Below are 22,943 nucleotides of genomic sequence, written 5' to 3'. Positions count from 1 at the left end.
GGAATTATATTTATGCTTGGACAAATAGTATTATATCCTACAACCCTTTACAATCTCTTGACTCATGGACAGAAGGTCACAGAACGCTATTATACTTACTGGCAAACTATCTGAGGAAGCCCAGGAAACGAGGAACAAATGCTATATATTACACTTTTCAGAGAAGTCTTCGCAAGAAAAACATCAAGAAAGACACAAATACCTATCTTTTACTCAGGCTACTTATTTCTTTGGACCCTTACATCACCAGCTTAAAGAAATTAAGGAGAGAAAATCGCGGTCGATTTTAATAGTAGTGCTGCAGTTGTCTCCGAGCCTCCATTACTTGGTGCTGCCGAAGGAGAGACTAGCAGCGAGGATACAGATTCTGATGGGGATGAATCTGACGTCTGAACAAGTAACATATGTAGCAATATTCCTTCGTCTTACGCTTTCAATTTTAAGCGCATTCCACGTTATGAACATTAATTTCTTTTTTCACTCAAATCGAATTTTTTTGCAATATTACTAATTTTATTTTCAGTAAAAATAGTTGCTATTTTCATTTTCATTATTAAAAACTTATCCACTTCAATAATTGAAGGTACATACCAAATTGTATGAAAATTCAGCAATTAGTTTTCGAGAAATAATTTTTGGCCTGCTAGACTCGCTAAATTACACATTGTGCAGCGCATACTACTTGCGTAACTATAATGTTGTTGGGTGAGTCATTATTTATTTCTTCGTATAGAATACTGTAATTGCACGAAGAGAGGAGTTGATAGTCTTGATAAAAAATGTTGAAATTATAGCTCATGTCGGCGCACAATAAGATGCCAATGGCGATCTTTTTCGCTATTCTTGATATAAGTAGGCTACTATGTAAATGTTTATGTACTATTCAGGAGCTATCGTGATTCTCCTACATTTCAGCATAGCCACATCTGTGTTTGAGCTCCACGTGAAAGGAAGACTAGCAAGCACCTTACCTCGAAAAATGAGGCTGAATATAAGGTGAATTTCGAGGCTTCCTGATGAAAGAGAGGAAACGGATGCAGCTGAAGGAGTGGTTCTTGAGGAGGAGGAGGAGGAGGAGGAGGAGGAGGAGGAGCAGAAGAAGAAGAAGATGTGCATTGTGTCCCCCAAAATTGAAGAGGAAAACAAAATATCCTTGCTACAAGAGTTAACGTTCAATTTGACTCCAATGTTCTAAAAGAGTACCGGTATGCAGAATTTGCAGTGAAAATGACTGTTTAAGCTACGGTACTCAAAAGAGATCAAGTGTTTAAAGAATGAAAAAAAAAACATAATTTTTCACATAACATTATTTACCTTCGTTTATTATATTGTGTTTATAATGGTTCTGTTAATACAGTGTAATATTTTAGCCTATTTCTTATTGTTAAATTATAAGCAGACTGCGGACTAGTTTGGAACGCACGGAGTATAGCCTACATCACGTCATGACTCATACAGTAAGGTGGGATAGCACTGTGAGACTACCGGTACTGTTGGTTTCGTAAGAAATTACATTATTACCTTTCTAATTCTGCTTGGCGTGGGTCCTTGCAATCACCACACGTACTTGATATCCCGTGAGTAAAAAAATTACTTCATTTCTTTTCATATATTTATTTGATTATTTTACATGCATATTTATGTTACTATTAACTTAGCTGTTTTATAATTCACACTTCTCAGGAATATGTCGAAAATTAAGAGCACAAAGCGTTTTCTTCAGAACGAACTTATAGAGGAGTTCGGAAAGGAGTATTTTCTTATTAAAGGAGAAAGCACTGAATTATGCAAATTGTTAAAAAGTATAAGGACAGATTGAACTCGATTCTTTGAAAAGCGCAATAACAAATGGTACATGGAAACATTTAATTATACAGTCAAAAACTGGCCTTCAACATGAAAATCACACATAAAATATGAAAAAGAATTTAATCGAGATTTGTGTATAAGGTTGGTATATGCCAACATACTTTTAGCGTTTTTGAGAAAGTTGCTTATAGTGAAAGTGGGAGATATTTTTCTTTTGATGCGTTGCGAATGTACCTTGCAATTCGTGGCATTGAATTGTGAAGAAATGTATTCTATGCAAGAATTATATATTTTTATCTTTTTTACTCACATACAAATGATTATTTGATATTGTTACAACTTGTACAATATAATGTAAATTGAAACATATAATGTTAGACAAACATTTCATGAAATGAATGAGAGTTCCATAAATCCCCAGTCAAATTCTTAAGCAGACTAAACATTCTGGTACATAACATTCTTAAAATTTGACTGGAATGTAGGTATATACCGTAATTTCAATTAACTTACTTCAGAAAAATATAACACAAACTAGGTATATATACTTAACTAGTCTATGTATGTGTAATGAAAATATATTCACAACTGTGACCTGTTTCTTTTTTTTCCCCCTATAATTCCTTCTCGCAGAAAAATGGCTGTTTACTGTTACAAGGGAAGTCAGCGAGCAAGAAATTCATACCCAAGAGCCCGCAATCTTGATTCTTTCCATGAGGTTCGGAAGGGCTCCATTTCATGAACCCGGTGGTTGCAAGAGGATCATCTGAAAATGTAGAAAAGTTATGTTAGTTGCTTTCCGATAAAAGGCAGTAATTAGCAACTGAGTCATTAGCACTGCTCGACGGGTGTGTTTTTGAATTTTCTTTGTGTGTGAGACACTTCATCCCAGCGTGATGCACATTACATGTAAACATTTTACTTAAGAACTAATATATTTATTTGAAAAGAAAGACAATATAGAATTAAAAAACGTCATTTTAATGACAATTATTTTACGCAAAATGAACCTAGTTGACAATAATTATGTGAATCTTTCTTATACTGACATCGGGCTAGTGTTGAGAATTGAAGGGGTCAGAATGAGATAGTCCAAAGACACACTTTTATCATTTTTTTTTTGTGCGAGATAATTTCCTACACATATGGGATGTTACCATTAAAATATATAAAAAAAAAACTCAAGTATACGCCGAAGAAATGATGTTACCACACCAAATAACATTGGACTCTAAAATTTAACAAGCTCTCCTGTAGAATTTTGCCTGTGTGGCTTAGAACTATCTCATTCTCCCCTTCTAAAAATCCTAAAATATACATGGAAATATCAGCTAAAAATACCGGAATATGCACTTATAAATGCACTAAATTTGAACCGTCGGCGAACGTACAATAATATAGGATATTACGAAAAATAAAACACTAGCCATTAATGGGAAATATTAAAATTATTGGTTGTAAACAAAAACAGAGGTACTTCAATTTTTTAGTTATTGCCTTACGGGCTATTGCTAATTTCATTAAAATAAATATGATATAGACAATTCATATTCCTTAATGACTGCATGAAACTTTGCGACACAATCATCTTTTCCATGTTTTCAAAATGTAATTTGTTTCCCCAGTCAGTAAAAATAAACTTGTGTATAGAAAAGATCCTTTCTACATCACATGAAGTGAGGGGACAACGCTTATAATCTGGTAACACGGCAGGATTAATATTCACATCGCTACCATATCCTTGAAGCACTTCGCTAATTTACTTCATCTACAGATGGCATTCTTTACTCTATCTCACGACGTGTTTTCTCGACAAAATTTATTTAGAACTTCTTGATTTCACTTGCGGAATACTTATAACACTACGAAAATTAAGCAGAAAAGACTGTTTTGCTTTAATTTGCACAAGACAAAATAGCAGAGATCAACGCTCCCTATAAAGGAACCTCAAAAACAAAGACACAAACTTTAGTCGTTCCACTGTCAATTATACCGTACACTGAAGTCTACTAGAAAGACATACCGTCATTTCCCATAACTATGGTCCAAGCACCCAACTATGGTCCAAAAGGCATTATGTACTACTTAGTCCCCCAAAGAGTTCGGTGTTTGCCATTTCAGGCGCCACTGTGATGGAATCATGTTCCCCATAGATGCTTCCATCCACCATTACACGTGGCAATGATAGGGATGCTTAACAAGGTCAGTGTGCATCGTTCTATTGAATGCGTGAAGACATGAAATCATTCAGTTTGTGTTTGTCTGTTTTATTAAGCTCTCCTCTGTAGAACTGATAAGTTATATACATATGATAGTTTGTACAATTAAACCTGGCTATATAGTGTTATTTTCACGTAATAATTAAACTGGCAGAGGTTAAGGACTCTGCGTGAAAAATGTTTAACCTCAAGGCTAGAAGTCAGTCCTCAACTATGTAGCCTACCACAATTTTTCGTGGAGCATAGTTGTACTTCATTTTGAAATATTTGTTTTAATAAAATGTGATCAATGTGATTATTCACTTCTGCATATACGGTATCTCAGTATATTCTAAAACATCATTTGACATTATAGTCCGGTAAATAAAGAAACAGGCTATTTCAGCATCAATGGTACTAGCACGAATGATAGTGCGGTAAAATGAAAACTTCAGAGTAGAAGGAATACAACCGTCCCTGTAAGTGACTAGGAGAGCGATGAAATTGAATTGGATACAGATTATGATGTTTCCGGTGTACTCTCCATATTTACAGACAGTGAGTCAGGTGTGGAAAAGAAGACGAAATCCGTTAAATTAATGCTAAAGGCACATAGTTATATGGTAGTTACATATGAGGAGGAATTATGGCCAAGGAAAGTTTTAGAAGTGAAGAAAAATGGAGCTGTTGTTTCATGTATAGTAAGAAGCGGCAATTACTGAGGTGGCGAGAAATGGAAGACATTTTAGTCTATACAAAGGAAAACCTAATAAAACAAATTGAAGACCCCATATGCGTCTCGAAAAAGTGAGATCTATTTTCAATTTCAGAATAACAAGAGAAGTGGAGATTCAAAGGATCGAAATAAGCCTACTGAATGTAGTTCTCAGTATGGTAAATAAACATTATCAGTGAATTTATTTGCATAATATTTTGCTAAGAATGTGTTAGTTTATTTTGATACCGTACTTTTGTTTTTTAATATACACTCACCGGCAAAAAAAACCGGGTCAACTACATTTTACTGTCCTAATCACATTAAGAGATCGTCATTCCACAGCTATTGAGATCATAAAAGCCTTCCAGAAAATAAGACAAGTTAACGTGAGTGAGAGAAACTGTAAGAAGACGTCTGGATGAATGTGGGCTGAATTCCAGAAGATCAGCTAAAGGCCCAGAATTGCTCCAGCAACATCATGTTGTACGACTACGTTTTGCTCACAATTATGCTAACTGGAACCTAGAGGAGTGTCGACGAGTGCTCTTCACAGATTAATCGAGATTTTTGTTTACAGATGGACGTGAAAGAGTGTGGAGAAGAGAAGGAGAACGTTTTTCTTCATGTACCTTCAGTTCACGTGTCAGTTTCCATGGTGGATCAGTAATGGTATGGGGTGGCATTTCGTATGAAGCTCACACAGAACTTATTTTCATTAATGAAAGTGCTTTGATTGCTCCAAGATACATCGAATGTCTAATTACCATATGCCCCACTTATTGGTGAAAAGTTCCTGTTAATGCATGACAATGCTCGCCCTCATGCTACAAGAATCGTGTATGAGTTCCTTCACGACGTTGTGTTGAATAGGATGGCATGGCCAGCAAGAAGTTCTGATATAAACCCTATTGAACATGTGTGGGTCATGCTAGGGAAGCGAGTTAGAAGTCGTCTAGCTCCTCACAGCAACTTACAGCAGCTCCGAAATGTTCTAAGTAAAGAATGGAATAGAATCGACCAGACTGACATCCAGAATGTGATCGAAGGGTTGAATAGGCAAATGGTGACAGTCATACTGTCACGGGGAGGCAATACCCGCTATTAGCGACATCTGGGTGGCCACAAAATCAGTTGAACATTTGGAAGAAAATTGATACAATTTGTAAGTTTTCACAAATTTTAATTATATCCTTTGTTTGGCGTTGAAAACGATAGCACAAGTGATAATAAAAAAGAGTGTAGTTGTTCATTATTGCAGAAAAATGACTTTCAGATTTCACTTGTTTATTGTATGTTTATGCAATGTGTACCAATAAAAAGACTCCATGTACTTTTCCATTATTTTAAATATTTCTGTGCTAGATTATGTTTCTACCCTTAACTTAGAAACTCAATGTATTGATTTACGAATAATTAGAGCTCCAGCTATAGTCCATTCTTGCTTTCAAGCATGAATATATGAGTGGACCATAGTTGGGTAAATCAGAATACAACTATGTACCAATGTTTATTATTTTTTTAACAATTGTAATTATATAATTTAAAACATATGTCAATATTTCTTTAATATACACTTACAAGAGTCCGAAGCCAAAATTTCACTTAATCTGAATGAATAGTACTGAATATACAAAGAAAAATGTGGACCATAGTTAGGGGAAACTATGGTACCGCACCTTAAAATCGTAAGTAGCAAGTAAATAATTTATATGAAAATTATTGCTTTCAGTTCTATTTTAGTAGTTTGTACGCTTTCTCCAAGTCAAATCAAAGTGTCATGAATAAATTTTGTGGAGAAAGTCGTAAGCTAAAGTAAATAATTACTACATGTTTAATAAAGAATATAAAAACAGAAAACAATTTTCGCGAAAGAAATAAAAATATGCAATTCAATATACTTTAATGTCGAAATATGCACGAACTTCCAAAATATGCACATACTGTATAATGAACGAACAACAATGCGTCAATCATCTCAATTAAACATGAAATATTCAATTTCTAACTTTCATTGAGATATTCAATTTGGATACTGTGCATTTTCATAACATGAATTACCATACCAGCATATATAAATAATAATTCCTTAAATAATTCATGAGTTAATAAATGACAGCAAACTTACTGAAAACAGTGACGTATTCCCCTTCTTTGAACTGGTCGTGGAAGCCAATCCACGCCCAGGTCTGCACTGTGGCACCGGCGAAATTAGGATACTTCTGCCAGAAGTAGTTCATGGCTCTGGCTTCCTCTTCGGAGTTGAGGATTAGGAGATGTGTGCCCTCCTTCTTGCAGGCATCGAGGGCCTCGTGCCACCTTCTCACCTCGGGGTGCAGTTTGTAGTATCCAAGCCCGGGAACCAATTCGTATCCCGGAGCCCTGGGCGCTTGTCGGTCAGAATTGGGTGCTGTAGAAATTGAAATCTCCCCTCATACTCTGAACACAGGTCTCCACAGCACATAGACAAATATAACAAAACATCTGCCATGCTGTCAATACAGCGCGAACTAAAGAGTCACCTATTATGTTGGGCCCGTAATGCTGCTGTGTCTGGCTACTCCAAACAAATGGGTCAAGCAGCAAGACATACTGTATTGGGTCCAACAGTTCCAGAACGACTGGGTGGAATACCCAAAATTCTCCTCCTGAACACAGTCACCGTAAAAGAATCAATCAATCAATCAATCAATCATGGAGGAAGAAGGAGTATGTTCGGGCATGATTTCGATTCACGCTTGGACTGGTTACCTGGTTGGGTGGGTTTACCGAGATTTTTCCAACAGTAAAGAAAATGTCAGGCAATCTGCAACGAATCCTCTGCCTCATATCGTCAAATACCATCTCGCTACCACCAATTCCATCGACGCTAAATAACCTAGTAGCTGATACAGCGTCGCCAAATAACCAAGTAAAAAAGGAGTAAACTAAAAGATACAAGAGTTCGCATCATTGCAAGGGTTCTTGGCACTCATCTTAACATTTACGCGAACTCCTAGCCTAAAGGTCACTTGTCTCACTTCGTTCACTTATGGGACTTGAGTAAATTTTTCAGGGAGGGTGGGGCGAAAAAAACCGTAAACTAGCAAGACCGTTAAATGACTGGGCAATAAGATTAATTGTCGCAGAGCCGAAGAAGATAAGTAACACCGCCAAAACCAATTCGCCTTTGGCAGTAGAAGATAAAAGAAGCACTGTCAATTCCAACTTAAAGATAAGTGTACTAACTGATTACAAAAATATGTTAATTTTTTGGTGCTGTTTTTATTACCAGCATGTAAAAAACATTTGGTTGAGTAAGGAGATATTAACATTTTTACAATTCCTTGTCCGTACAAAGTATATTCAGATAATGGAGCAATGGTGGAATTGGAATAGCAGGGGACATTCAAGTACTGAGAGGGAAGAAAGATCTACTGTAAATCTGTTCGCTACAAATTCCACAGAAAGAAATAGTCTCGCTTACTTGACTGGTGCCCGGCTGATTATTTGTTACAGTTCCATTTATAACTTTGACGGCCCCTGTAATATTTGCGTATATGTCTATGGCCTCCGTACCTTTAATTTTCGCTATGGATTGGTCGATATCAACTTCCCACTGGCCGACGCCTCTTTGTTGAGCATGCTGAGCCAGGTGCACCTGCAACACAAGAAGATAGCTACAGACACCACCACCACCACCACCACCAAAACTTCGATCATCGTCAAACTTCGATCATCGTCCCCGGTTATCTAGGCAGCGTTTCTCAAACTATGTTCCGCGGACCACCTGTGGTCCTCGAGTTCTGCTCTTGTGGCCCTTCAAAAAAGATAGAAGAAAAAATAAAATTCAAACGAATTTCGTATCACACTATAGCTGAAAATCTAATAGTTTGGAAATGATACATGGCAATTGCCTTTCACTTTTTCTCCCAGTTCTAATATTTTATGAAATTTCTTACCCTACCCGTCTATCCATTTTCCAGTCTAGTCTCAGCAACAAAAGAGGGATTTAAAGCACTATGAACGTGGCGTTTCTCGCCATCGTTTCCCTGCATATCTGGCGCCGAGCCTGTAACCCAGCCAGGGACCACCCGAATTCATAACAGAGGAACAAAATAACAAAGGAACCTTTTCATGTATTCATGACTTTCATAATAATTTTGCCGACACCCAGTATCCACATTGAAATAAGCACGTACTGTAGTTCGTGAACCAATAATAGAACGTGCCAAATTGCGTTTTTACTTGTTGAAAATCGGGCATGTTACTGCATTAATTTTTATATTTGTTTTTCCAGATGACGATATAAGAAATTTTAGACTCCGCCTATTTTAAAATCCGACAGGTTTACTTTTTACACTTGCGTGTTTCGTCTCTAAATGCCGTTTCAATTTCGCGGGTTTCATACACTCGTTTGAAAGCACTTCGTAACAAACAACGCACCGAAGTTTTGGTTCAATCTCATTGCCACACCAAGTAAATCCAAGTTCCAAATAATTCGCGTCATATTTACGAAAGTATTTTTTAATAGTTACCACTAGGACTACATATTTCTTTAATGGCACTATAATTAATATAATTCTTCACACACAGCTTCTGAACTATTAGCACTGTCTAAATGAAGCGTATCTTCATGTTCCTTTCTTTTCAAAGATCTGGATCGAAGCCACTTTTCTATTATTTATAATGGGCACTATTTAACGAAGACATAGACAACTACAACCGTGTACCACATAAGAAGGATTTCAAACAACTAAGACATAGACAACTACTAGGGTGTACCCCATAAGAAGGATTTTAAGGAACTAACTGTTGTCCACACCTGTGGAGTAACGGTTAGCGTGGCCCGGGTTCGATTCCCGGTCGGCAAGTTACCAGGTTGAGGTTTTTTCCGGGGTTTTCCCTCAAGCCAATATGAGCAAATGCTGGGTAACTTTCGGTGCTGGGCCCCGGACTCATTTCGCCGGCATTATCACCTTCATCTCATTCAGACGCTAAATAACCTAAGATGCTGATAAAGCGTCGTAAAATAACCTACTGAAATAAAACAACTAACTGCTAACAGGCAAGCGATAAATCAACAAAGTATAGAATTTGTTATAAGTTTCTTGTGATTGTCTACAAAAAATATAATTACAAAAGTATTATAATTAATTATATTTTAAATTATAAATATACTGGTATGTATGTTGTATATATTTATTCACACTGCAATGGGTATATACCCGGTGGCAGTGGTAACTAATTACACTCAATAAAGACAATAATAAACACAATTAATAAAAATACAATTAATAATAATACTAATAATTAATACTAACAATGGTATTAAAATATGCTAAAAATGATAAATTTGCTTTCGAAGGGAACAAGAGTAAGGTGGTCCGCGGAACTGTTCTGACTTAAAAAAAGCGGTCCCTACTTCAAAAAAGTTTGAGAAGCGCTGGTCTAGTGGTTACTATGGAATTAGGTTCGCGAGTTCAAATCCACCATCGGCGGTGAATTTATAAAGGGCAATAAAGTCATTAGTATCGCTTTCTCCGGGAAAAGTATAGGCGTAATGCTGCAGATTCCGGTCGCAGTTTTACGAAACGTTAAAAATCCCTGACCCTGACAGAGTAATCTAGGCGAAATCTGTCAGCCATTTGTCGGCCACGTTGAATTTCGACTCAGAATAACTTCTACAATTAAACTCGTTAAATAAAATACCATTTGTACCACTCTTAGGCCCTATACTATATACCATTTATACAATTGATTTTCCAATTTCTAATGAAGTATTGGTGGCTACTTTCGCTGATGACACTGCTATTCCTGCTTCACGCGAAGATCCATCTACAGCATCTGAAAATTGCAGAATGAATTGAAAGAAACTTATCTTTCAGAAAGATAAATGCACTGCCATCACGATCCATTGCTTTCACAATATTCTTAATTAAGCCTAGTTTGATCTGTAATGGAGGCAATAAGATTTTTTTCAGAATTTACAAGTGGTTGGTGAATAAAATTTTCTTGTCCTGGATTAAGTGATACCCTATTTTGGCCAGTGCTTTTTTATATAATGATTAATTTTATCTCTGCTATCCAATTTGCACAAGAATAAGCAAAATTTAGTATAGCCAAGCTGTAACCCATGTAAGATAGCTATTACTTTCAAATCCCCACATATCTGCCAAGTAAAATTGTCATACTTGATAGTGGATAGTAAGAGTTTCATATTATTTATTATAGTTTTCCTTCATACTGCATGGGCTAGAGGAATGGATGGATATTTGTTTCTATTATGTAGTAACACTCCTTTCAAACTTGTTTTCGAGGAGTCTATGAACGAACGCCAATCCTCAGGTTTATGCTCAACATCCAGTGACTCGAACAAATTCTCAACATCACTGCAGAAAACTAGGTCCTCCTGTTTAGAAAACAAATGCTCAAATTCCTTTTGACGATGGCAGAAGAAACTTGCTTTGATGTCACCTTGCAGCAGCTGCCAGCCTTTCAATCTTGAGGAGAGTAATTCTGCCTTGCTTTTACTTAAACCAAGATCTCGAACCAAATCATTTAAATCCTCCTGTGTTAGAATGTGAGGTCCATTTATAGTATATTTATAGTATCATCTTCTACAAAATCTGGATCATTCTGTAATTCATTCCAAACATCAGGAACACTTTGAATTACTTCACTCAATGTTATGTCATCTGGTGGAGTTGGTACGAAAAATTCTGGCCCATGAAGCACCCGGTCGAATTGCTGAATCTAAAGATGGATATTTAACAGCGTGTTTGGACTTTGAACTTATTCCATATATATTTGTCAAGCAGAAGTAGCAGTCTGTCAAATGATCCTTAGGTTCGCGCCATATCATAGGGACTGCAAAAGGTATATGACGGGAGCCTTTTAACCAGCCAGTTAATAGTGTTACAGATTTCCGGGGCCCATGTATTGTTCTGGTCTATTTTGTTGTTAAAATAACAGTAATAAGCTCTTCTAATTAAAGGAGTAAAATTTCGCCTCTCCGCATTTAAAGTGAGCTCACCACACACGTAACAGAAGTTGTTTCTACCATTAAGATACTTTCGAGACATGTTTCGTATACAATAAACACTTCACAATGCACTATTAGGTACGGTGTATACACTCCTATCCAGTGGCGTGCATTCAGGGTAAGCTACTGAAGCACTGCTTCGGTAACAATATATTATGTCATTATAATTACACGATTATTCAATAATATCTGTATAAAATCGTCAGATTTCTTCAGAACGTACAGAACTTAGAGCGTAATACGTTACATTATTGGTATGAGCATTGTGAGCGAACCGAAGCATTGTAATTTCTACTTCGGCTGAACAGTGAAGGAATTGCGCGCGCACCCTTGATGAAGGCCACGGGCTATGTGCGTCTGCACCCCACAATCCGAAGCTAGAATGGGTTGTGACGTCACTGTTACGCGTGTCAACTATAATGCCTGCAAGAGCATGGAGACGAGTACTGTCGGTGACTCAGAAGACGACGAGCACGGAGTGAGGGGAAAGAGTGGATAATAGATTATATTACGACAACAGTGCGATACTTGTACTACTAGTGAGTGGAAACATTATTTCCGTCTACTAGTAGTACAAGTATTGCACTGTTGTCGTAATGATATCTGTTTACCACCCTTTCTTCTGTTCCCTTCCGCGCTCGTCCTCTCCTGAGTCACCGACTATACCTGTGTGTTGCTTTCTTTTAGAGCAGTAAGTTAAGCGCTTTCTATATGTATGATGTAGATTTCTCATGTGTTTGTGTTGATAGTTGTAACTGTCGTAAAATTAAGTTTACATTTCTCTTATTCATAACATTGACAGAAAAAAAATATGTTAAAAATGTATTTATATTATATTATCTCAAGTATGTAGAAAACTTTAACCCTAATATACTCATGTAAAATAGGGTTATTTATGTGGGGGGGGGGAAAAGATGCCACACTTCGCCCCTATTTTTTTTTGTAGTGTTGTTCAGACCGTCGCGCTCAGAAGCATTCTCCGTAATTTCGAGTCACATGTGAGAAGTTGTATATAGAAAATGTAAAGTGTATCAGAAACAGTTATGTTTTCTTCAGTGTACATGTTTGTCGAATGTGTGTGAAAATGTTTTAGTTCATGAAGGTACCAGGTAGTAACTAATAATACAATACATTATATAATATAGAACAATGTCTACATGTATTATAAAAGAGCTTGTGTTGAAGAACTTTTCCGCTCATTCTTTCCAAGAAAAAAATGAGATAATTAAAAATGGACGGCCAACACCAGAACTACCGAACTTGGTTCAAAAGACCAGTAAATTTACTAGACATTTTCAGTCTAATATGTATAGCAAATGTGACTTGTTAGCCGGCAGCGCTGAGCTAAATGCGGTGTTTTGCTGGTACTGTCTATTGTTTGGAAAGGATAGAAATACTAGTTGGACCAGAACTGGGTACACGCGTTTGGGAAATTTAGTAAAATCTATAGCCGAACACGGGCTGTCTGTTAACCATCTACGATCGCCTGTAGCTATACCTGCTTTTGGGGAAAATAGAATAGAAACTGCACTTCACCACCAGCTTAAAAATGAAATATCTCTACACAATCAAAAGGTAAAGCGGAACAGGGACATCCTTAAAAGGGTCATTAATGCAGTGTGTTTTCTGGGAAAACAAGAGTTGGCTTTTCGAGGCCATGACGAAACAGAAAATTCTGTTAATTGGGGCAATTATGTGGAATTGCTGAAGTACACTGCAGAATATGATCCTCTTTTAGCGGAGCATTTAGAAACCTCTACTGTGTTCAAAGGAATTTCTAATCGAATTCAAAATGACCTAATCCAAGCTGTAGGTTCAACCGTTTTATCAGCTATAAAGCAGGAAATTATTGAAGTTCCTTTTGTAGCCGTCATGGTTGACGAAACTTCAGATGTGGCAAATAAAGCACAGTTTTCTATTGTCCTGCGTTATGTGCATGAAGGAGAGATAAAGGAAAGATTCTTGGGGTTCTGTGATATAAGTAGTGACAAACATGCCCAAGCTATTGCAGAACTTATCCGGCACTTCTTATCAGAATTCGGATGTAATGAAAAATTGATTGCACAAACGTATGACAGTGCAGCGACGATGGCGGGAAATTTGAATTGAGTAGAAGCATTAATTTGATTAATCACATCCAGAAGCCGTATTTTTTCACTGTTATGCCCATGTCCTTAACCTCGTTTTGTCTCAAAGCACCAGCCAAATACCTGAGTGTAAAATATTTTTTAGTACGCTTAATGGACTTGCAGCTTTTTTTTCAAGATCGCCGAAACGTGCTAACTTTTTGGATCAATTTTTGCAACGTCGTCTTCCACACGTCTGTCCAACGCGATGGAATTATTCATCAAGACTGGTAAACACTGTGTGAAGGAACAGAATTCAACTTTGGAATGTATTTTGTGCTATGCTAGAACACCCTCAAGAAATTGAGTCAGATATTTTAGCACCAATTAATGGCTTTTTTACACTTTTGGAAGATTTCAAATTTGTTTTTCTCTTAAATACGTTTGACAAAATATTTAGCTTCACCGATGTGTTGTACAACATCCTACAGAACCAAGCAAATGATATTCTGTACTGTCAAGAGAAAATACAAGAAACTCGCCGTTCCATAGCCGCATTACGTGACGATTATGAAGGGATTTTCCAAGAAACCGTGTCTCAAGTAGGTGAGCCTCCGAAGAGAAAAAATATCAACTATAAACGAATCTATTGCGAAGTGTTTGATAATATTGATAACCGCTTGGATGTAAGATTTCAAGATTATTCTAAACTGAAATTTTTAAATTTATTGTCGCCTCAAAACTATGAAAAATATACTAACCAATTCCCAGAAAGTTGCTTTCAAAGTCTCATAGATACATATGGAAAATTTTTCGACATCATTCGATTGAAAAATGAGCTGATTGTAGTGTACAGCAGTGTAGAGTTTAGAAATAAAACCATGAGTGAACTTGCAAAACTATTGAGTACTAATTCAATGCTGAAAGAAGCTTTCAGCAGTTTAAAGTGTTAGTGACATTACTGTGTGCAATTCCTGTGAGTACGTCTTCAGTAGAAAGGTCATTTTCAACGCTGAAGAGAATCAAAAGCTACTCTCGAAATTCTACTGGAGAATTATTTCAATTGAAGTGCGCCTACTAGGAGAACTCAGGAAGAAGAAAGAGTTCTTAGATGAGGTGGTTACCAAATTTGCTTCCCAGGAGAGAAGGATTGAATTTCAGTTCCGTTGATCTTGCTGTGAGAAGTGCCAAGGGTGAGTTTAAAGCCAGAAGCTTGTTATTTTATATCAAATGTTTAATGATAGCTTTAAGAAATTTAAATTGATATTAGGTCTACTTATTTTAATATATGTTCTTTTAAATTATTATCAGTTGTGATTTTATCAAGGCAAGCCCCTTGATTTACCATTGTTTACCTAAAAATTATAATAGTCAGTGCTTCGGCTGTCTGAACGGTCACCGCACGCCACTGCTCCTATCACAAATCAATTGACAACGGAAGACAGCACAGGATTAACTTCTTTCTTGAAAGAAAGCGTCTATTCATCTGGGAACTTTACCTTACAATAAAAATTCTGTGAGGGAAATGTCATTGTTGTTATTCGTGAATTCACAGGCAACAATCACCAAACGTTATAAGTCAATTGTTGACACAATGGAATGAAATATAAATGTAAAATACTCCTTCTAATCAGCATGTTATATGCTACAAATGCTAATAAACTGAAAAAAAAAAAATTAAAAATTAAAAAATAATGGTGGGTGATGGAAAATTTCTGACTTAATTTTTGGAATCAGCAGATGACAATTATAAGAAACACCCGAAATTATTTATTTAACAAAATCATTGTTGACCAGTGATATTGGAAGAGTCTTCTATTTGGTGCCAAAAAATAACACAGTATATTACAAAACCGAACTTTTTTCCTACCCATGGAATACATTTTCCTCGAACTAATAAATCCAGGGACAATTATGATCAGTACAAATTACAAGTCAGTGTAGTTTCAGTGACAAATATTATGCATTATTTTTTAGATTTATTTATTTATTTATTTATTCATTATGGGCTAGCTAAGGCCATCAGGCCTTCTCTTTCACACCATCAGAAATACAACTACAATAATAAAAGAAGATAGTATTATCCAGATGCAAAAATTACAATTAAAAAGGTTTATCACAGCCATAACCAAACCACACAACAATTCAACCTACGCAGAACATATCACAAACTCCAATCACAACTACAGCAACATAGACACTGACATGAAAATACCATACATCCAGTCGAAAAACCGAAACTTGACACTCTAGATCAAGGTTACAGAACTAGCGAGAAAGGGGTGGAAAGCTTGGGGAAAGCGTTGCTTCCCCGCCCACAGAACACTGGGGTTTAATGACGTCACTGTGCCCCGTAGCCAATCACATAACATAGACAATGAATACAAATCCCCTCCCCTACCAACTCAATGACGCGGGGGTAGAAGGAAGGGATGCGTGACGTTTCCGATGAGTGACGCAAAGCCACAATTGCCGCCCTGTTCTGCAAGCCTGCTCTAAATCAATATGAAATTTTCGAACATACAAAAACACACCCACAGGACATCCTGAACACTCAACTGAATTTCAAAACACAAATTCTTTTCAACACTATGATGAACACACCCCACCACAACAGGAAATCAGAAGATAGCGCTAGACCTCACTAGACTTTGGACAATGAGGACACCACTTCGAATCTAGTCAGCCAGGTACTTTATAATATTAACACAGTAAAGAAATTATTGTTAATCCGTGATTATAATTAACGTTATGAATTGTTTTTACCAAAATAAAAATAAAATTTATAGTAACTTTAATTTGTACGATATAATAATTAGGGGCATAGGCATCGAATTCGGAGTGACAAGCCACTTTCAACCACTACAAAATATAGAACCAGGGCGTCTCTCCGCAAAGATAACTGAAAGAGAGATTCTTCGCATTAAAAAAATGATTAATTTGTTTTAAAGATGAACTAGGGCAGAAACAAAGACAATTATTTCAAATCCATAGGGATTGTCAGCTGTCGTAATGAACATGTTAGTGACACAACTCACAGTGGCCTCTCCCCTTCTTTCTTCCTGTATTTGAGATAGGTGAAGTAGACGGTGCAACGACTACTCTACTTCTTTGTCTACGACTCATTTTCTTTTCAGTTCAGTTCAAATTTTTCACCTACTCCAATTGAACAGTAATGATCATAAGTACTGCATTACCAAACATGAATAATACGCACTACGGATATAACATTTGTAATTTTATTATCAGCGTATTCGATTGTACTTTTGTCTAACAGCAATTAACAAATAATTATTGATGTTCAACATTGTTTTCATAAACAATTAGATTTGTTTCTAAATTTAAAAGTAGATCTAATCGTCATCAACATGCAGTTTCAGTAATAGTTTTTTGTGATGATCGTTGTCGCAAGTTTTGGAATTTTAAGTGATCAGCGATTGCGATGTAACTATTATTGATAATGAATAAATTCATAATAAAGGAAACTGCTCAAAAACAAAAAGATACTAATACAAAGAAAAATCCTAAGGCTAATTTTTAATGCTATATAGAAACTATGGACATGAATTCGATACTTAATCGTTCTCAGTTTAAGATGGAGGTACATCTTTCGCCAGCATAATTTTACTATATTTTAACATTTTTTTCTCAGAATCCACAAACCCTCTGGGAATAAAAATTTAAATGCAATTTACATGCTTAATATACAATATTTGTACATCAATATATACTTTTAATAGTCTCTGAGTAGGAACGGACAGGAATCGGTCCACCTTGAAGGAGATGATTATGATTTCCTTTTAGTTATGAAAAAAAAAATTGAAAATATTCTTCAGCCGGGCAGCGTTTCAGTGTTAAATTACTCAAATATTTGAATTTTGACGTAATTCTTCTATTGATTTATTTTTAATAAACATGTCTACCACACACTAAAACCTCTTACATGTTAAATATTTTTAAAATTTTTTTCATTCTTTTATTTCAATTTATACTAATTTCTTTTAAAAAAATTTAGATTAATTAATTTTTTTAAATAATATTTTTCACTCTGTCTTAAAGATTTTACTGTATGTTGTGCACATGAGGAACTTTACATTAATACAAAGTTTCACTGATTTATCTTAAGTACATTTTGTGTTAACATTTAAACGCTGTCCGACTGAAAAAAAATCTAAAAATTTTTTCACAATTAAAAAATAACTATTGAGTTTTCAAAAACATTAAAATTATTTATTGATGTACAGATAGTGTATATTAAGTACCCGAATTTTTGTTTCCAGAGGATCTATAGACTCTAAGGAAAAAAAAAATGTTGAAATATATTTTAAAATTATACTAGCGAAAGTGTACCTCCCCCTTAATACCCCGTGTTACGTCAGCTGAAGGTGAAAAGTCGATAACTTTTTGATAACATTTCATAACAATCCAAGAAGAAACCAAAGCCCATAAAGAGTTCATTCTTAACGTGTGATAAATTCTGTTACTACTGTACAATGTTACAGCATAAGACAATTGTCAAGTGAAAGAAATAAATCGACTTACCAGGATCAAAGCGTAAAGTAGAGGAGACATGATGGTGTAACGTATCGAAATCCAGTCACTCGGCTGTCTGCAAATGCATTGAGAAAGTAGTGAGTAAACATTCAGCGTTCTGTTTACATTAAATGGAAAGATGAGGCAAATCGAGCAGAGGTACATACAGTACCGGTATATAAGCTGTTTCTGGAGGATTTTAAAACAGTTCTGGGAAATATTGTTTATATCTCGACCAAGTCTTAAGCTAACTTGCACGACTATTAGGCTATGAAAAATAATTGGGATAAGGAACAGTAGCAGTAATTATTTAATTATACAGGGTGATTCAGTAAAACAGTTACACATAAAACAAACAAAAGAGACTAGAACAAATGAATTCTCTCTCATAATTAAGCCTCATTATATAGAGATTATGGCAGTGAAACGTCAAATTCAATTAATACTGACATTAAACTTCCCTCTCAGTATCTAAATTGATTTGCTTTTTTTTTTTTTTTTGTTTAAATTAAACTTAATTGGAATAAAATAATATTATTCTATACAAGGAAGTTTTGAAATGAAAACCCTGTATACCGTTAGGAATTAAAGCTATAATAGCAATTATAGGATTCTTAGGACATGTTAATTATGTATAAGATAATGTAATATAACACTGAATTTATTTTATTTTATATGAAATGATTAGATTTTCAAATACGACTGTACGGGAATATAATAAAGAAACAGAAATAAAAAATTAAATATTCCATTCAGGAATTAAAACATCTAATGATTACTTTGTTATCTACACGGTTAAACGGTTAATGTTTATATCCAAAGAAAATATTACTATTTAAGAGGCTACAAGTAAAATTGTTTTCAATAGTCTGAATAGGAATGCAAAAATAAGAACAAATACGAGGGACGAATTTGTCAGCTTTTAGCTCACTACAGAAAATAAGGTTAGGATTTTATTAATGTACGGTACATTTTTCTTTACCTATAATACCCTTGCAACTCAACAAACTTATTGACATTGTCTAAAACCTGTTTCATCCCTTGAAATAAAGTTAAAAGTTGTTTGATTTGAATCAGTCATTCAATATTTTCATGACATGATTATTACTCTCGAATTTATTTCCTTTCAAGTTCTGTTTAAGATTTGCAAACATAAAATTGTTTGGTGGAACCAAATTTGTTGAATATGGTAAATGACGCATTTCAAAGCCACAATCTTCCAATGTCACTAAGTTTGAAGATCTGTGTTAAAGAATGCCTCCTTTACTAATAAGGAAGGGTTTTCAGTAGGACACGATGGATTTGGCTGAAAATGTTAATGTAGGCTGATTAGAGGTTCCTGAAAACGAAGGTGAAGGTCTCTCGTTTCGGAATTGCATATTTGTGGAAATACAGCAATTTTAAAAATATGGATTTATGTCTCTCTTGCACGCAGCTTGCTCATAACCTACTTGGAGAGGAAACTATTTTATTCCATTCTTGTTAGAAATCTGGAAGTGGAATATGTTCACATTTGCATTCAAAACGAAATGGATAATATTTAGGGTAAACTCACCTGTTATGTTCACACATGATAATGCGGGTTTACCAGGAAATGTTCAGCACACAGCATCTTTTCACAATACAGGCATGTTATAATGGCTGCTTCTTCACACTCCTCGACACAACAGACCAGTATCTCCCACACGCAACAGTGTTTGAAGTACATTTTTGAAAGAGTTTATTTTAGTTTTCTTCATGACATATTTTCTGAGAAAATCAAAATGCTCATGGTAAGTCACTTCAGATTGAAATTATCATGCCAAAAATCATAAGTCTATTTGGATGTCTACATAGTGCATTCAACTTATAACACCTCCGATTTTTTCTCAGGACTGGGAGCAGATAGAAACAAGCGGTTTATTTTAAAATACGCGTGCATTCGTTGTGAATGCGCGACAGAGATGGCAGCACTGTATGATACACAGAAGTCTAGCGTCTGCGGCGAAAGTGAGGACTGTTTTTGATACTTAAAATGGCGACGTTTCCATTACCAGAGCAGAGTGTATTCATTTGTTTTCTAAATTTGCGTGGTGTGACACCGATTGAAATTTCATCGAAAAGTTGAGTGAGACATGTGGTGATGATGTCACGTATGTGACTAATGTACAATTAGCGGCAAAAAGAATGGGCCGACTCTTAGTCGAAAGAAATGCTAAGTTCTATAGCGCGGTTCATTCGTGTAAGCGTAACCCACGGCAAGGCAATGCTGTGGTGCCTCTTCATTGAAAGTCGTCCGTCTATAATGTAGTAAACCTTACGAGCAGTGTGTGGTCCAGTGGTAAGAAGTCTGACATCCGTACCAGAGGTTGTGAGATCTCCTCCCGGTACGGTAAAATTATTATTTTTTATTTTAACTTTTACTTAATCTATCAGTTTAAATGTGAAATGGCATTTGTTAACAAACTTCGTTATACCTGCCTTGTAAAAATATTATTGCCCATCACCAATGGGTTATTAATAGGTGAGACCTGGCCTGTATAAACAAAAATACTTGTTTCACATCTAAAACACCGGACGTATCTCAAACACAAATAAATAATGAAATTAAGAAAAACAAATTTTTAATATATTAACAAAACAAGGCCTGTGGTGGGGACTAGTATCTCATCCACAAACCACCTGCGTCAACAACTGCCCTCATTCTGCGCGGCATGGAGTCCACAAGATTAAGGAACAGGTCTAAATTCTTGGCCATCTCCTCCCACGCATCTAGAACTCTGTCCCACAATTCCTCAGGTGTGCGAACGGGTGGTTGTTCTGTCAAATTAGAGCGTAGGATCCTTTTGACTGCAGCCCACAAATTTTGAATCGGATTCATAGGCTATCTGGTGAATTTGGAGGCCAGTCGACTGGGTAGACATCACGCCTCCTCGTAAACCATCTTTGAATCCGGTTGGCGGTGTATATCGGATGATTATCCTGCTGGAAGAAAAGTGTTCCTTTCTGATATCGTTTTCGGGCGGAAGGGATCATTACAGCATCATCATCATCATCCTTCACGAATTAGGCCTCTGTAGACCTGTTTCGGCCCCATCTAGCAATCTTCTTAAAGGTCTTCCTGGTCGAGGATGTCCTCTAGGTTTATATTGCATCATAATTTTTGGGATTCTTGAATTTTCCATTCTTCTTACATGATCTAGCCAATTGAATTTGTATCTGCTGATTTTTTCTTCTACTGACTCTACTTCTAATTGTTCTAAAATTTCTTCATTCCTTTTTCGGTATAAAAGAGTATATCCTGCTGTCCTCCTGAAAAATTTCATTTCCGTTGCTTTGATTCTGTTCATGTCTTTTTTCTTTAATGACCCAATCTCGCTTCCGTATAAAAGGGAGGGTAATGCTAGTGTATTATATATTTTTATTCTTGTAGATTTTTTACTAATTTAGTTTTTAATGTATTGTTTATTATTCCTAGAATTTGTGTAAATTTGGTAATTTTCTTGTTCACATCTTTTTCTTTTTGATAAGATATTTCACAACCCAGATAATTGAAATTTTGCACTTGTTCGAGGCATTGGTTATTGTGTATTATCTTACTTCTGACTGGGTCTTGTCCTAAAAATGCCAATACTTTTGATTTTTGTGCTGAAATTTCCATCCCAAAATCTTTTAATATTTTATTTAATGTATACAATCCTCTTTGTAAATTATGCTCTAAATTGGAAATAAGGGATCATTCATTACATTTGCCAAAATGTGTTCGTAGACTTCTGCCGTAAACCTCCCGTGCATGCGTTCCAGAAGTCCTGCCCAATCGTAAGACAACCACCCCAAACACTCGACCCTCACGCAACCCGACTTGTTAATAATTCGTCTCACGAAGCGTTCATCGTATCGGTGGCCATTCATACAATGAATTAGGGGAGTACTATCCTTGCTATTGGAGACAATTACCTGGTCGGAGAAAATGACATTTCTCCAATCGAAGTCCTGTCGGAGAGTAGCATACGCAGAATAACCTATGCGAATCAGGGCAATGAGTTATTGTTTCTGTGCCAACTTCAAGCGTAATGACGAGACAGAACGTTGTATTAACAGATAGCAGTATTGCTTGAAAGAGAGAGGGAGATTTATTATTTATTAGAGTTTGGGCATCGCCACATAATTATAGCTTTGCAAGGCATATATGATGGCAAATTTGTAATTAAAAAAAAAAGTTTAGGAGAGATTCGAACTTTGAACTACTACTATTAACTTGTTCACTAGACCAATGCCATAACGACTTACGCTACTGTGACTACAGCATAATACGTGATTTTCCTGTTCATATTCGCTCCGGTTGATTTTGTATTTATCAATTTTATTATTATTTCACTCTTCAAGTGCCCTGATGTATCTAGAATCAACCCGCCATTCGATTTTATTACATATTTCAGACTCTTAAACAAAATATAGCAAATTTAAATGGTTTAATTATGTGTTACCTAGTCAACTACGGCTTTGACAGACGGGCATGCGCAATGTTATGTCTCTGGAACTTAGAAATTGTCGGCCGACCCATTCTTTTTGCCGCTAAGTGTACGTTCGTGAGTGCGACAGTTCAAAGAAGGCAGAAC

The 22,943-nt window shown here is 35.9% G+C and overlaps 1 protein-coding gene across 1 annotated transcript in view; it reads right to left on the bottom strand.

Moving 5' to 3' along the window:
* Positions 1–2,079: 2,079 nt before the first annotated feature.
* The window catches only part of LOC138713469 (hemolymph lipopolysaccharide-binding protein-like), a 28,144-nt gene continuing 7,280 nt past the window's right edge, over positions 2,080–22,943 (bottom strand). Inside the window, exons 2-5 of the mRNA XM_069845594.1 lie at positions 18,355–18,421; positions 8,281–8,362; positions 6,851–7,132; positions 2,080–2,575 (exon numbers count right to left, since the gene is read on the bottom strand). Of these exons, the coding sequence (XP_069701695.1) occupies positions 2,424–2,575; positions 6,851–7,132; positions 8,281–8,362; positions 18,355–18,384 (546 nt within the window). The 5' untranslated portion in view covers positions 18,385–18,421 and the 3' untranslated portion in view covers positions 2,080–2,423. The remainder of the gene's footprint in view (positions 2,576–6,850; positions 7,133–8,280; positions 8,363–18,354; positions 18,422–22,943) is intronic.

Source organism: Periplaneta americana, chromosome 14 (assembly GCF_040183065.1).
Source record: "Periplaneta americana isolate PAMFEO1 chromosome 14, P.americana_PAMFEO1_priV1, whole genome shotgun sequence".
NCBI lineage: Eukaryota > Metazoa > Arthropoda > Insecta > Blattodea > Blattidae > Periplaneta > Periplaneta americana.
This window is presented reverse-complemented; position numbering and strand designations above follow the sequence as displayed.